Raw genomic sequence first — 17200 nt, forward strand, 5'->3', positions numbered from 1 at the left:
CTCAGGCAGGAGCTTGTGAGTGCCCTCATACTGGTTGCCTATGTCCCTCGGGCAGCTTCAGAGTATCAAATCGTCCAGTTCCTCTGCAGGAATTTGGGTCCAAAGCAAACGTGTAGAGGTGTGCACAACTTCATCTTGCTCAGTGGTGTCCAATCCTGGTCCTGGAGGGCCTCTATCCTGCACGTTTTATTTTTTTCCCTCCTCTTCAGCAGGTCTTCAAGTTCTGCAGAAGCCTGTTAGCCTGTTAGTCATTCAAATCAGGTGCATCACAGCAGAGAAACACCTAAAACATGCAGGATAGTGGCTTTCAGGACCAGGGTTGAACACCACTGATCTAACTGGTACGGCTCAACCTCACAGACCAACCTTCCCAGCAAAGGTGTAATGTTCCACATTGCAAGAACCAGTTTGCTACACCAGAGATTAGTACACCTAGGCTCCCATCTTCATGCTATCCAGCTCCAGTTTTTCTTTCTACAGGGGGTGGGCCCACATGGGGGTGGCCGCCTGTGGTTTCTTTGGGCTAACCCTGACTAATATGCAGGAAACAAGATTCAGCCACCAGGTGCTCGCCAACAAACTCCCTCGCATGCCTGGCTCTAGGGAAGTGCCCTGATTGATCTGACCTGTTCTGGGTGAGGGGTGTTGCTACACCGGTCTTCTTTCACTGAGATATTCAAGTAGCTCTTAGTCTGACGCCTCGCCTGAGACTAATTTGTCATGGGAAGTTCTACAAAAGACGGATACACCAAACACAGTACCAAGGATCACAGGGGTTCTCAAACCAAACTACAACATCAGGGAGGCAGTTTGATAAAAAAAATTAATGTAACAACTCATACAAAATACTCACCTTTTAGACTTGGAAAAAAAAACCCAGTAACATAGTATGCTATTAATTTCTGTACAAAATGTCACCTAATAACACTCACTCTCATGGCTTTTTCCATGTTTCAATTTAAATCAAACGGGTAGACCACCTGGCCTGCACACCTCTTGCTATACTGTGTAAGTCAGTCTGCTCTGACATACCTTAACATTTACTTTCCCAAAATTTGTTTTTCCTGTACGGCAACATTTTCCTTTAAACTATGAAAAAGGGCAATTTTAGCCACAAGTTACGTATGACCAGTTTAAAGGACAATACTCGTATAAAATTATTGAGGTTCTTGAAGCATCAAACCAATCATTTTAAAGACTTTTGGAGCTTCAAAACACCTCCACACACTAAAACACTCTGATAACGCTCACCCCTCAGCAGTGTGGCTCCCAAACTGAAGTTCTTTTTTAGTCAAATCTTAATTAATAGCTAATGCTGTAAGTGAGGTATGCAAATAATTCTAAAAGTAAGAATGTCGCAAAATTATTTGCTATTGTTAATCGGTCAAAATTTGCCCTTTGAAACAAGCCTATAATATTAAAATCTTGGGATTACACTTACATTCACACATAGTTGCAATACTTGCTTTGGCCTCGCAGACTTGTCTAAAAGCGTGCATTCATCCGCCTGATTAACGAGGAGCAGCGGGTTAATGAATGGTGTCCGCGTATCACTTGTGCACTATTTTGGCTCCGAGATTTAGTTGCATCCAGTTGTAACTGAGAGGTCTTGACCTTAACCTCTGTCACCTGTTGAGCTTTCAGCCCAGGAGATACCGAACTTCTCAGGGGATTCGAGAGCTCTTATCTTCGTTCATAACATTGATGAGCGTCAGTGGAGACCTGCAGCTTATTCATTAAAGTCTCAGAGGTGAACTATTTTAACTGAGTACAAGGAAAAAATACTGATGGAAAGTGTTAATATTAAAAACTAATAATGAAAGAACAATGTTAGTTCAAGTAATACTGTAAAAACATCACATTTTAATGCAAACCAACAAGTGTTGAGTGTTTAATTAACCTGCTGACGTTTCACTGCTTCTGGTCAAAGGACAGATGACACACAGCTCCATTATTTAATCAGTTTGCCTTTGTTTAGGATAGCATATGTACCAAAAGCCACTGCTGCTTTACACCAATTAGCTTTTATTTTGGATTAAATGCCTAAAACTGTTAGAGATGCAGGAGAACATACTTGTGGTTCCCTAGCCCCCATTTCAGCGATCCTCTCTGAAGTGGGGTTTACATCTAAATATAGCCAGCAGACTGGAAGCCCTCTGCCACACGGCTCTCACCGGAGTATGAAGGTATGTGTTTGGAAATAGGTTTAACCCGACTGATCTGTGTAGGTCAGGTTGTGAGAAGAAAATGCCAGAACAGAACTAATAATCTGAGAAGACTGTATATGAATTAACAATACAACAAATCGTCACATAATATGGTATAAATTACTAAATGAATATTGATCCTCTTTAATTGCAATGACAGCAGTTTAGTTTAGAACTTGTTTAAGTTGATTTATTCAAATGAAGCTCTATAACTAATCTTGTCTTAAAGGTTTTTTTTAATTAAATTATCATACAACTGTATCTGTTCAACACAAGACTTGAGAGCTTCTTTTCTATGACCAATAACCATTCAACTTGGTGAGAAAATTATATTTTACAAAAGCCGTTGTCTATAAAAATACTAAACAAGCAAGTTGATGTTTCTCTGCTAATGGAGACAAACTTTAAAATACCACTAAATCTGTTAGTGAACTTTTTTTATTCTGTAATCTATTACAAACACCATTACAGATCTTTGACAAATAAAGACAATGAGAAATGCTTGTAGCTGGTTATTTCAGTTTAAGTTTTTGAATAAACTCAAGTCATTAAATGTCCAACCAGAAGCTTTTCCTTGTAAAGTCCATGTTTGCATCAAATAAGCCTGATCATCTAAATGCATCAGGATCTAGTTGTAAATATGACCCAAGGATGCAGACTCACGCAAAGGCTCGATGGACAAGAAAGATTTTAATGAATGAAAACAAAAAGGCTGACATGACGACAACAAACATGAGCGGCACAGCAAGGAGCGGCAGAGAAACAAACAGAACAACTAAATGATGAGAAGTAAGGACTGAGAGAATAAATAGACAGAAACTGATGAGAAAAATGGTGACAGCTGAGCTTAATGAATACGAGGAACAGGTGTGAGAAGAGTGGGAGCAAGACTGACTGAGGGAGAGATGGCTAATGACTGAAGGAGATGGTGAGAAAATTAAACGACAAGGAATCTTAAAAGATCAACAAAAAGGAAACACAAGGAGTCGCAACATGAAAAACTAACCTAAATCCACAACAACAATAATAACAAAACAACCAAAGGACCTGTAAAACTATCAAACAAGACACAAGAAACCCAGGATTATGACAAAATGAGCATAAGCTGTTAATAATAACCACCAATACAGTCATTCATTTCCAAAGCAATTAGATTTACATTTAGTGAATAATTTGATATGAAAAACTTTCATGTAAAGTAGTGTAAACATCTTTTCAAGCTTATCCATGATTTTAACATTCATAACTGCATAAATGTGCCAACTAAAGTGATTAATAACAATATAAAGCCTCCAAATACTTCTCAAACTCTAGTTTTACCGCCTAAAACACAAGAAATCAATGCTGCTGTAAACCAAGACTGTTCTTTTAAGAGGCTGCCGGCTGTACTTCAGCTCTGGAACACCAACATTTGTGACAGTGACATTTGATGCATTAAAATCCTGCATGTTTTTCACATTTTTTATCCTGCAACATAAGAAAATAAGACAAAATGTAAAAAAAAGAGGGAAAATGAGGTATACAGCATATGATCCCACCCTATATGAAGCCCACCAAGGAACTAGAACCATATATCCACAGTACTTTTCTACTATTGTCTGGATGAAATACTTCAGCTGTATTAGTTATAGTAAACGTGCTAAGTCAGTTAGTATTCTTTTGTGTAGCCAAACGTTACCACATTGTATGGACCCTATATTTTGAAATGTCAGGATCTTGTCTTTCAGCTTTTAAAGTAACCTTTCATAAGATTATGTTTCAGACATTTCTTCTGTTCTTTTTTTCAGTTCCGTTTCTTATTTTGACTTCCAATAGAGCACCATTGTCCTACATCCAGTAAAAAAAGGGCTGTTTTGTGTTCATGCAGTTTTTATTTGAATCACGCAATCTTTAACCAGCCTCCAGGAGAGGATAAGATTAAAAAAAAAGATGCATGTGAGCAGTTTAAATACATCCACATTGATTCTGTGTAATGCTCTATGACAGGCCCAAAAAAAAACAGCCTCTCAGAAATCACAGCATCTGCTGTTTGAGACAAACAGCCATTCTTATAAATCATTTTTCGTTGCTCTCTTATTTTCTGGTCAAGGTCACAAATAAGCCAACACGTGTAGAAATGTTTCTATATGATAATCTGTGCGCTGTTTGTATCATTACCAAGTTACCACACTGATATTTATTGGCAATATTTGATTATTATTATTATTATTATTACCATCAGTAAAAGATGGACTGAAATGGGACACATCTGAATTGCTCAAACAACACTGTAAAAAGTATTTCGCCTTTTTTGTGCATTTCACAGTTTTCCTTTGAGTTAAATACATGTAAACAATAGTGACAAATAAAAAACAACAAAACAATAATAATAAAATAATCAATAATGACAAAAGCACTGAGCAATTTTAAGACAGTTTAAATCATCTGAAAATTATAATCTGAGTGAATGGCAGAGATGATAAGATGGTGTCATTTTTCTTTTGGCTTCTCCCTGCAGTCAGGGGTCAATACAGTGATCGAACTCGCACAAAAGACACAGAAGTTCTTATTGACCCAGAATGCCCTTCCTAAATGCAACCTGGGCTCGAACCTGCAGCCTCAGGATTTGTGCGGATGATATATATAGATATAGAGTCCCAATATGTTAAATTTAACACTTTCCGGTAAACAAATCCGGGCTCTGGGACGCCTCTACAAAGCAGGTTAAACATATCCAGGATATTTTTAAGATGTCTGCCTCAACTGACACGTACAAACTAAGATCTCACTGCATGGTGCTGCAACAAGTTTTCAAGTAAGTTAACTTAAGTTTTTTAAGCTCTTTCTAGTACACACTCAGGCTTCAGGCTTATTTCCAGCAAGAATAAAAATTAAAAAAATAAAAGAAATGGCCCCATTAGCCATATGTTGGTGTATAAGCTAGCAGGACCTGCAGTTGAACAATGATTTACAGTGATGTCTATTAACGTGCACCGTCCCTGATAACTCACCTGAGCTCAACTCAACTCAGCTTGACCCAACTTGACTCGCTACAGCTCGGTCAACTAATCTCAACTTGAGTAAACTCAACCCAATCATTTCAATGAAACTCAATGAATTTAAGTCAACTCAATCAACTAAACTCAGCTTGAGTCAACCTAATTCAAGTTGACTAAACTCAGTCAACACAACTCGACTAAGTGCTACAATCACTGTTAATTCAACCTTGTGGTTTGTCTCTAATCTCTTAGAGATTATTAGATGCCATTAGATGTAAATGTCTCTACAAGCTGTAGTAGTTTTTCCTGTAGTTTCCGAGTTTTGGATTAAAAAGTGGAAAGGTTTTAGATCTTCAGGTCATCCAGCCTGCCCTTGTTGTTGCTGTGCTTGCTCGACTGACTGTTTTTGCGCTGATTTTCAACAGGCGTCTTGGAGACAGTACCGGAGATTTTTGTCTTCTCCACGTCATCTCCCTCTCCCCTGCCTTTCCTTTCCACAGCCATGTTGTCTCTGTTTTGCTTGTACACTGCTTTACTGTTGTAGGGGCTGTAAGCAGAGTTCGGCTCCGTCATGACATACTTTGAGTCTGCTGGGAAGGGTTCAGAAATCACAGAGTTGCCTGTTAAGTAGGTGTAGTTTGGAGCAAAGGGCATGACTCCCTCATTTAGAGACTTGGAAGCCTTAAGGGCAGCCTTTGATCGCCTGTAGCGAAGGCCCTGGTGGCATTTTGTGAAACCTAGATGGTACATTTCTATCAGATTGAGAAACAGGGACACAGAAGCCACTGATAGCATGAAAAGAATGAAGATGGTCTTCTCTGTGGGCCGGGAGACGTAACAGTTCACCATGTTAGGGCAGGGCCAGTGGTTGCAGGTGTACATCGCCTTGAGCCGAAACCCATACAGGAAGTACTGAGCTACAAGAAATGCCACTTCAAAGAGAGTCTTGAAAATAATGTTGAAAACATAGGTTCGAAGAAGGGCACCTTGCAAACGCACATGACCCTGATTGTCTTTAATTGGCGCCTTTTTGGTCTTATTGCTGAGCAACTGCTGCTGGTTGTTCTCATTTTTACTGGCTAGTTCCTCCAGTTTGTCCTTCTCTTTTTCTTCCATGCGGACCAGATGGAGGATGTGACCCAGATAAATGAGAGTGGGGACGGAGACAAAGATGATCTGGATCACCCAGAAGCGGATGTGGGAAATGGGGAAGGTTTTGTCGTAACAGACGTTTTGACAACCAGGTTGTTTGGTGTCACACATGAAGTTGGACTGCTCGTCGCCCCACACCTTCTCAGCAGCCGTTCCCAGCACCAAGATGCGGAAAATAAACAGGACCGTGAGCCAGACCTTGCCCACAACAGTGGAGTGTTCCTGGGCGGCCTCCAGCAGCTTTGACAACAGGTTCCAGTCCGCCATTATGGCTTAGGAGTATGCCCTCAGCTTAGTCAGCAAAACCTGTAAAACAAATGTAGATTAACTTCCCTAAAATAAACACTCAAAGAGCAGCAACCTGGATCTAAAAGAAAAAGAAAAAGCCAAATAATGAAGCCCTCTCAACTGCTACTCAATGCTAGCTTTAGTTTAAACAAAATCATAGAAAGCCAGTCGATTCACCATGAATATACTATTTGTTTTCCTGAAGGCTGAGCTTCTTTTAGTGCACGCTGATAGGAAAGGAGAGGACATAGCTTACTGAGTGTAATAGAAAGCCCTGAAGCAGCCTCGGTGAGACTGTGGGCCTCAGTGTAGATCTTGTGACACCGTGCCTCACAGTTTACTCAAACTAATTTAAAAATAGTTGTGCTTGTCATTTTTAAGCAGAGGGATCGGGAAACACTGTTTCCTAATGGAGAATCCAACCATCTGTTTGATATACTTTTAGACCGTGAGGCAGAGCTGAGGGAGACTGTCCTCATAAATTTACAGTTTGGCTGAAAATCACCTGAAATCAGCCGGTTCTCATCCAGGTCTGAGAGACACTGTGACCATCCAGAGCAAAACAAACCCCGGATTGCTGGTGCTTTCAGTTGTCATATATATATATATATATATATATATATATATATATTTTTTTTTTTTTTTGTTAAAAAACATCCAATGTGTCTGTCTTAAGTATCTGGCATCATAAAGAAAGACCTACCTGCCTCAGAAAGTGACAGAGCTTTTCACTTCACAGAGCGCTGCTGTTCTTGCAAACCAGAGATGAGCTTCTTCACTGAAGACTCTATGACCATGTTCGGTGCTCTCCCTCCTAATCTGACTTTACCTAATCTTCCTTCAGTAAGCCATCATAGCTTGGGTCCATGTGCACACAGATGACAACTTTCCAGTCCCTTAGAAAGTCTGAAACTCCTCTCTGAAGAGGGGCTTTCTTTTGAGCTGAGTGGCAGCTGAAGAGTCCACTGAGGACGAAGACTCAGCTGACGTGCCAGTGAGCTCTAAATATAATTCATGTTTCAGGGTGGGGCTGTGATGTTACTCTTCTGGTGTTGACCCTTGACCTGTGGCAGAGATTCAGATGCAAAAAAAAAAAAAAAATCAATGCAGGACCTGTTTTTTATGTATTATTTCTTGGGTCATCTTCACATCAAATCTACTTTTGAACGTGTCATGATGAATGAAGCAAAACGGTGACGCTGTAATTGAATGAGAAAAGCGGGTAAATATTTCTACAACCGCCCGTCAGCTTTGTGGCATCAGTCTCGGTTTGTGTCCCTTAAGTTTGATTTCTGAACCCAAATAACATGACACAAGCAAACCCATTTTAATAACAATTTATTCAGGCATGACTAACTTTGTTACGGTCAAAACTGCCTCCCTTGTATCTTATATTTCAGGGAGAAAACGTTTGAACACAGCTGAGATCTTCTGTGAACCACGTGAGGATTAGTCACGGTCATCTCTATCGATGAGAAGGAAAAATTGCCCGATTTTATTTTGCCGCTTATCAGTCAGAGTTTAATTTTACCCGTTCCATAAAAGAGAAGCACCTTCATTCCTCAGCAGGTCCAGCTGTCCGTGGGGTCAGTCATTGTCACACAAGCGCTGACCCCGTTAAAGGAGGAGTCTATTGACCACCTCCAAACTCTGCACTCAGCCAATTATGAGCACGTCATCACGCCTGAGATGTTCCCCCACAGGTGGCAACACGGGGTCTGTCTAAATAAGGTAAATCTGGTGCTAAATGTGAGCTGAAGTAGTTTGGTTTAACTCAGGGTGTTTTTTTCTCTGTGTCCCCATGCTGACAGCTGAGAGGTGACAGGACTGCAGCTCTGTGGTGACTGATGGTATTACATCTCCACGCCAAAACACTTTCAGCTGCACCATTTCATACATCAACATGCATGACCTGGTTTTTATTTTGTTAGGTCACATTTATTTTTTTTACTGAAAAAATAATACATACACTGTGGTTAATTTAACTGCGTTGGTCACCAGTAACTTCAAATTTAATGCACTTAAACATGTTTAGCATTCAGTAGTAAACACCAGAGAACAGTTTGCAATTCAAGTTGTTTTTTGTCCTGTTTTTTTTTAAATATGTAAACATATTCAAGTGAAATAATTTGTTTAATGCAAACAATATCATAATAACCATTCATAGCATGCTTCTTTTCCGTCACATATTAGAAGAATACCACGCCCTGGAAATGTCACCAGTCCGCACACACATTCACACTGTTAATCTTTCAGGTTTTTCCAGTTAACCTAACATCCTTGTTTTTGGACTACAGGTCAAATTAAAGCACCCAAAGAAAGCTTAAACATGCACAGGGAGAAGAAGCAGACGTCACACATGAAGGCCTCTCTTGAAATTGAAACCAGAAACTGTTTGCTATATTGTTGAATATTGTGATTACACCGTCCGCTGCAAAAAAAAACAAACCAAAAAAACCCTGATTTTTTACTTCTTTCTTTCTGTCCTGTTATAACAACACTCTATGTGTGTTTAAGATCTCAGCCACTATCACCTAAAATCACCTAAACATTTCTGTGTTGTCGTGGCAATGAGAGGTCATCAGATTGGTCAAATATATTCAAAGGCATTCAGATCAAATAAGCTACTGAGACAGTCTGGTTCAGCTACTGGGGCAGCTCTTAGTCCAAAACAAATGTCCTGAAGGAGACAATAAAGTATACTGTATTCTATCACATCATCGTACAACGATGCCATACCACCTGCAATACGATAAACTCTTAGGGTGCATCACCCATGCTTGTATGGTATCGTACCATATGACATACTGTACTGTATAATATTGTATTACAAAGCATATGGCATTACATTATATCAAGTATGATGCATCATGCATCGTATCGAACCATTTTATATCATGTTACATCTTATATTGTATCGTATCACATATCTCATATCATAGCAGGGTGATGCAGGCAGGAAAAGCATACCCAGAATGCCGCAGCAACGTGGCTGGAACAGTGTGCAGGACAACCTGTGCCGTGAATATAGGAAACAGATCTTTAGTTGGTTAAGTTGGCTACAGATGTTATCTTGTGTAAGTACAAACCTTGGCTGAGAACAGAGTTTTGGTTCCTTGCAACTCATTTATAGAGCCTGTCACATGTATTGCTGGTGTGAAAATATTTCAAAATTCTACATTTTCCTCTCTCTAGTCCCAGAAATGTCTCATAAAGCATTAATTAACATATTATCTTTTTACAGTTATGGCATGCAGCTTATTTTATGGAGCCGACAAGTTAAACCAGGAAGTAAAATCTTGTGTTTCTATGATGTCCTTTTGTTGTAGGGGAATGAAATCTGTGTGTTTTGTTAGTACAAGTGAAGCTTTTTTTGGATCCAAGCTCCCATAGTGGAGTCTCCAGCATTGTGCAGATGTTTACTGCAGGCCTTCCCCACCAAGAAGACCACCTCTGCGATGTTGAGCAGAATACACACCCCAGACACGGCCAGCATGAACACGGTGAAGACAGTCTTCTCCGTGGGCCTCGACACAAAACAGTCCACTGTGTTGGGACAGGGGTACGAGTCACACTTCACCAGCCTGATCATCTTATAACCAGGGTAAATCATGTAAAACAGATACATAAACGTGACTTCGAAGATGATGCGGAACAACAGGCTAATGACGTACGTCCACCACAAGGCCCCGGTGATTTTCATTTTCTGGGTCTTTATCTGCTCCAGGTCTTTAGGATTGGTCCTCCCTGACAGTTTGTAGATCCTCTTGTCGATGTGGCGGCGGTGGGCCACGTGCATGGCTACCAGCAGGGCAGGAGTGGAGACCAGGATGAGCTGGAGCGCCCAGAGGCGGATGTGGGAGATGGGGAAGAAGTGGTCGTAGCAGACGCTGTTGCAGCCCGGCTGCTGGGTGTTGCAGGTGAAGCCGGACTTCTCGTCTCCCCACACAGTCTCACCAGCGACCACCAGGACCAGGATGCGGAAAATAAACAGGACAGAGAGCCAGATGCGGCCGATGCCAGTGGAGTGTCGGTTCACGCCGCTGATGACCGCATAAAATGAGGCCCAGTTCATCTTCGGTTCCGGGTCTGCAGGAACAGAAACAAACAAGGTTCAACACCTGAATAAGACATGAGATGGACTTTTTATTTTCTTTTAACTTTTTTCATTCAAGTTTTTTTTCAATAAACTAACAGGAAACAATAGGAAAAATTAGTTTTCAAAGAGGTAAAAATAAAACAAATATGGTGACCAAAATAAGTTACAAACATATATTTAAAGTTCAACTAAACATTGTCCCAACATACATACTGTATGAAACATATTTCTGTTTTCTTTATGAAAAATAATAAAACATCTGATCAAATATGTATCTTCATCTCATATTAAGCAGTTTTGTTAAACTTTCTGATTCTTGTCTTTTTCCCCATCAGTCTCTAAATAAGACCTAATGTAACCCAGTGACTGGTTCCACCTGCCATCAACGTGCACTATTTTCTGGTAACGATGCATGAAAGAAACAAAGAACTATATGGTGTGTTTTGGGCTCAAGGCTCTTTCCCAGGAACCAGGATCTTTTGGGGTTCCGTTCTTTGGCCCCTTCATTTTTGACCACAGGAACCAGGGACTAAGCAGAACTCCAGCCGATGAATTTCAGTCTGAGAAAATGATGGGCCGGGTTTGAAATAATCTAAAAGGTTCCTGAAAACGAGCTCCAGAGGACAGAGGTTATGGGTCGCTCTGGTTGAAATGCCACAGTAAAAATTCCATAACAAGTTTGTCACATTTACAGCATGTACATAAAACTTTCACAACTTCCTGATTACTCTTTGATAGAATCTTTAAAAACTCACGCCTGGACCTTGTACCAGGACTGTGTGTGTGTGTGTGTGTGTGTGTAATATGATGTGACCAACTGTAAATGCTGATAAAAGTTGGGGCGAATCCTGTGAATCACCCCACATTGCTTCAACCCCACACTTCACATAACCAGGCACTCGTAGCCCTCCAATCTGAGCGATGTACTACTACTGTAGTATCAATACTACCACTGCTGCTGCCAGAACAAATTCCATTTTACAATAAAGATATTTAAAAACATTTAAACATTTATACGCGACATGTCTGACGTGAAATGTATTTTGGTTGCAGAGCAAACGGTTTGAGAAGTCAGACGCTGCAAAGAGATCAGACTGTTCAAATAAAAAGTGCAATGTTTTAATCGTGAAGTCATTTAAAATAAACTGGAGCTGTGATCCATCCATATTCCATCATATGTCCTGAATCCATTTTAACTCTGTTGTTCCTTATATTAAGACCCTATGTGCTCGATAACAAATCAATGTTCCAAATTTGCCAAAAACTGTCATAAAGCTAAAAATATTTGATATAAGAGATATCTCATTGACACTTTGCATGGCTGCTTCTCTGTGGTTCATTTTATTTGCGAAAAAACAACTCAACATGAAGTAGAGAGCTTGTCTGTAATACTGTAACTCTATTTTGACTCAGATATCGTTATAACTGAGTGCGAACAATTTTACTCCTGTGGCACATTAAAAAGAATAATTTAAACTGATCATACTGAGAGGGATGTCTGGGTTTCTCTCCTAGATCTGTTGCCTCCGCGACCCGACCACGGATAAGCCCTAGAAGATGGACGGATGCTCATACTGAAGCTGAGAACACGATTACAGGATTAATTTATGAGCTGGCATTCATAAAGCAAACACAAGAAAGTCTTAAATTTATTTATTTTTATCCAAACTACTGAAAAATGTACCTTCTCAGCCTAAAATGTCACTTTTTTTAAAGAAAAATAAACACGTTAAAAACACAAAATTCTGAAACAAACTCCATATTTCACACAGCCTCAGTGTGAAATAGTATCTATCAGCTTCATACATTTAAAATGACCCAACAGTTTTTAACTACACCAAGCAGTTTTCTGTTTTTTTATGTTATTGAACTCATCATCTTAGAGTACAGAATTAGTTTTAGGTTTTAAATGGTTAAAGTCTCTTATTTCCTTTGCTCTGATGGGTTTAGATTGACCTACGACCCCTTTGTGGACACATTCCCAGTCTAAGTGGAAGAATCAGAGTTGTTACCGGGCTCAGCTGGAGGTGTAAGCGGCATAGGAGGCAGCGTGGAGAACGAAGCTGACCCGCTGGTTTGGCATGGAGGTGAACCCAGAGGAGCAGAGCAACCTCTCTGTGCACCCCTGAGCTGCTGAGGGGCCACTTAAAGAGGTCAGGCATCATGAGTCATGTGACCCACGCTCACCAGTCATCATGGGGCAGCAGGCAGAGTGGGCATCCGAACCCAGAGTGGTCTTCACTGGTTGGCATGAAAAGAGTTTGTTCTCCAAGATGAGAGATTTTATCCCGTTTTTACCAACAAGTGACCCATTAAGACCAAGTCAAACGGTTTCACTTGAGCAAGTGCTATGAATTCAAAAGACTTGTTTGATTTTCAGGGTTTAGGGTTGTATTTCATATAATATTTATCAAATAGGATCTCATTTACCCATCACTAATTGCCAAGTGTTATGACAGCAATAAAAGCTCTAACCACAAAGAATTAACCTGCTAAACAGCCTGTCTGAACACCACTCATCTGTCAACTGTGTGGAAAATGAAATGAGCTTACCGTCAGCTGTGGTTTTCAACTAAACGCTTCCAGAAACATTTGGGTTACCGGATTTTTTTTCTTTATCTGTTTTCAGTCTGTGACTGTGGACATCAGCTCACAGGGACTTTGCATTGCTAATGATCTCCCTCACTCCGGCCAGCCACTGCCCTGCACTGAGGAGGTCATATGCCTCTGTGAGGGGAATCTGCATACAATAGCGGCATTCACGAGGACAAAACAAACAGCTTCAGAGTTCAGATCAAACGTTTTAATTTCTGCCCACAGCTGAAGAATCTGTGTGGGGACGGCGGTCTGTCCTTTTCGCCTTCATTGTGCTGTGTTGCACACAGGAAGTGGAGGACGATCTTGACGCAATATGGAGAAAAAATATATAAGGTCCAAAACAAAGAATGAGCCAGTGGCATCTCCTGACAAATATCTTAAGAGCTGATTGTTGTGATGCAGACAAATATCGTGTGTTCAGTTGTCGAATCAATTTCAAATTTAATTTAGAAGCAATAAAACTGACCCAATTATGTCATATATATATAAATAGCCAATATATATATATATATATATAGGCTTCATAAACCCCACACTGCTTGTTACAGACAACGAATCCTGATCGATAAATTCAGTTTTAAACAGTAAGACATGGAGGCAACATCAGCTCTGCTTTTAGAGACTCAAAAGGAGGAACTTCAAGGAAACAGAACCATCTGAGCAGCATTACTTATGAAGACGAATGTGGTCAAAAGCTACATCATCTTCTAATGAAACCAAACGCACCNCCCCCCCCCACACACACACACACACACACACACATCTACACAAACACACGTAGGACTTTACGTTAATTATTGCAGTAAAGAAGGTTGCAGGTTAATAGTGTCAACAGTAATAATTGGTCACTTTCACTTTTTAGCTACCATTTTCCATCTGTTAGCTCGTCTTTTGCTGCTTTTAGTTTTCAGCTACTGTTCTGCTTCTATTGGTTTTAATAACTCAATTTCAGCGCATTTTCACAGAAAATGCAAATTCTCTACTTTGTGTTTGAAATATTTCGTTGCTTTAAAGGGAAAGTTATTGCCCAGTTTAATAAACAAAAAAAGCAACTTAAACAACAAACTTAGTAGTTTTTTAAGTCTTTTTTTCTCACACACACTTATAAAACGTATGAATTCTGTGGGAGAAACCCCCCCCCCCAAACATATAAGCTCATGTGTGGGTATTTAAACAACAAAATTATTATAACATTTTCAAATGTATTTTTTTTTACTGTGAAAGAAACTGGAGTAAACTCATGAATGTTCAAGGAGAAAATGCAAACTACAGCCAAAGACCCAGGGAAACTAAAACTAAAGTTTAACAAAGGGTTAAAGTTGGAGGGTGGTGGGACCTCCACACCCTGTAGGTACATTAAGACCACCAGGCCAAGACCAACACCAGTCAATGAGTCAATTTAATTAAATTTCAATTCAGTTTATTTATATAGCTTTAATTCACAACACAAGTCACCTCAGGGCTCTGAACAAAAACATTCACAGACATCAGAAAAAAACAATTAGTAAAAGTGATCTAATGAAGCCAGCAGATGGTGTTCTGTCTTCACTTCACTGCAGCCTCCCATCCTGAGCAGCATGTTGGTGACAGCAGGAAGAAACAACTCCCTTTTAACAGGACTGGGTCAGCTTGGAGGTTTGTTAGTTGGTGAAAATTAGCTGAGACTGAGTCAAGTGCAGGAAAGAGGAACAGAAGTGGTAATTTGTTTTTATTACAATACACAACCCTGCAGAATAATGTGTACAAAAATAGAAATAAGAAAAGCTTTTGTTATTTCTGTGTGGCCCGGTACCAAAAGACCTGAGGCAGATGGTTCTGGTTCTGGTTCTGCTGGAGGTTTCGTCCTGTTAAAAGGGAGTTGTTTCTTCCTGCTGTCACCAACATGCTGCTCAGGATGGGAGGCTGCAGTGAAGTGAAGACAGAACACCATCTGCTGGCTTCATTAGATCACTTTTACTAATTGGCTTTTTCTGATGTCTGTGAATGTTTTTGTTCAGAGCCCTGAGGGGACTTGTGTTGTGAACTGGAGCTATATAAATAAACTGAAATGAAAATGAATTAAATTGACTTGTTGACTGGTGCTGGTCTTGACCTGGTGCTTAAGAACCTCTGATTTAGATGATTTTATTGTATTGTTTTGTTTAAAAAATGTGAATTCATGCTGTGTTAGTGGTCCAGTAACACCTTGTAATCCCAATTCTCTATAGGTGAAAAGCGATTTACAGTGTTTCTCATTCTTCTTACACACACACAGTGTTTTTCTGTTATATATTTTACACCCCATACAGACCACTTTTTAAAACAGTTTTCACTCATTCAGAGATGTGTGCATTGTACATTATTCTGTGTTATTATCAGACCCATAAATTAAATTGACCATACAGCCTCTTTAAAATAACTAAACTATCACTTTAATGATCATACAGCAGCTGATTCAGTGTTTCTGTTTAAAGTATTTTATCAGTTGGTAGATTTACTGGGACACTGTTTCCCAACAAATCTTAAAAACTCAACATTGTGACGTGGAGCGAATAATCAGCTGATGTTTGAATGAAACAGCTCTGATTCTTTACTCTAAAAGTATAAAAGTGACCAAGGATTCAGATTCTTAACTCTGACAAATGCAGTCCTTCTCAGTGTTATGCAATGACAATATTACTTACTAATTTAAAGTGTACGTTTAATATAAAAACATATAGTTCTGATATTAAAAGAAACCAATAAAATATGACAAACTAGAAGCACTCGGAGAGGACAAACCTCTGCCTGCGACACGGGGTCAGTAAAAAATTGTAGCAGCCTTGGTGGAGTCCAAAAATAGGACTCTAGAGCGATTAAAGGTTGGAAGCAGTTTTATGTAGGAATGCTGCTTTGACATTTTTAGCATCCCAGGAAGTGATTACCAGAAGTGCTTCTGTCAGTGCACGTGTTCCTGTGATGTCAGACAGGTTCACCGCCATCATCTTGGCCTTGCAGGAAACAAACCCTGACTGTGAGCAGAGAGAGACGAGACAAGCCTTACTCTGTCTGCACATCTGAATCCTGTTTAAAACAGAAACACGCCTAACCTGTACACACAGGCAGATCATTCCTGTGATATGTTCAGGTGTTTACACTCTGTGTGTGTGCAGTGTTATAAACTGTCTTGAACATGGTGCAACAGCCGTGTTGCTTAGAGATTAAACAACATGTTTGCAGTCTGTTGCAATGTCTAAAACTCAGTCAGCTTTAAAGATACTGAGCTAAACGTTGGTGTGGTAGTAGCTGAGCATCACCCCCAACGCATACTCCAAGCACGAACAGATTGTACAAGAGCCTTCTTTAAAGCTCAGCTGTTAGCCGTAGGAGTCGTTGTTGTTAGCGTGATATCTCATGAACCAGTGAAGTGACTTTAACGAGTGTTTCAGAAGGTCATTCATCTACAGCCCAGTCAGTTTTATAAATGTTGAGGGAAGGTTTGCCGTGATAGTAGCTGAGTCACACTCATACTCCAAACGCAAACAGATCATGCAAAGAGCAAGCATAAACCTGTGAGAAGGTTCCCAATGTTTGTTTTTGTTTGATGAGATTTGGCCATAGCAGCTACATTTCTCAACATAAGATGGTCTAAGCCTAAAACCTAAAAGGCGACGGGCGATCTGCATTCAGCCGTTCAGTAAATGCCAGGCCTTTATTTTTAATGGACACTTTAATTAAAAAGATAATAAATTGTGTTTTTTCTGTTATGTTTGACATGTAATTGGTGCTTTTATAACACCTGTCAAAAGTAGCACTGTCAAAAGTATCTATCTATCTATCTATCTATCTATCTATCTATCTATCTATCTATCTATCTATCTATCTATCTATCTATCTATCTATCTATCTATCTATCTATC

General features: G+C 39.8%; 2 protein-coding genes across 4 annotated transcripts; both read right to left on the reverse strand.

The window, feature by feature from the left end:
- Window positions 1-2878: 2878 nt before the first annotated feature.
- On the reverse strand, window positions 2879-7685 carry LOC108247436 (gap junction alpha-3 protein-like). 2 transcript variants are annotated; one of them, XM_017435565.3, is made up of 2 exons: window positions 7333-7685; window positions 2879-6643 (listed from the first exon to the last, which is right to left on the reverse strand). In XM_017435565.3, the coding sequence occupies exon 2, from the start codon at window positions 6602-6604 to the stop codon at window positions 5531-5533; it is 1074 nt and encodes a 357-aa protein (XP_017291054.1). In that variant the 5' UTR covers window positions 6605-6643; window positions 7333-7685; the 3' UTR covers window positions 2879-5530. The 2 variants fall into 2 exon arrangements, with proteins under 2 accessions (XP_017291054.1, XP_017291053.1); XM_017435564.3 differs by having other exon boundaries at window positions 7329-7684.
- Window positions 7686-8724: 1039 nt separating this feature from the next.
- On the reverse strand, window positions 8725-13398 carry gjb1a (gap junction protein beta 1a). 2 transcript variants are annotated; one of them, XM_017435537.3, is made up of 2 exons: window positions 13278-13398; window positions 8725-10714 (listed from the first exon to the last, which is right to left on the reverse strand). In XM_017435537.3, exon 2 carries the CDS (start codon window positions 10698-10700, stop codon window positions 9978-9980), a length of 723 nt encoding a protein of 240 aa, XP_017291026.1. In that variant the 5' UTR covers window positions 10701-10714; window positions 13278-13398; the 3' UTR covers window positions 8725-9977. The 2 variants fall into 2 exon arrangements, with proteins under 2 accessions (XP_017291026.1, XP_017291025.1); XM_017435536.2 differs by lacking the exon at window positions 13278-13398 and adding an exon at window positions 12737-12810.
- Window positions 13399-17200: the final 3802 nt, after the last annotated feature.

Source organism: Kryptolebias marmoratus, linkage group LG13, assembly GCF_001649575.2.
Source record: "Kryptolebias marmoratus isolate JLee-2015 linkage group LG13, ASM164957v2, whole genome shotgun sequence".
Taxonomy (NCBI): domain Eukaryota; kingdom Metazoa; phylum Chordata; class Actinopteri; order Cyprinodontiformes; family Rivulidae; genus Kryptolebias; species Kryptolebias marmoratus.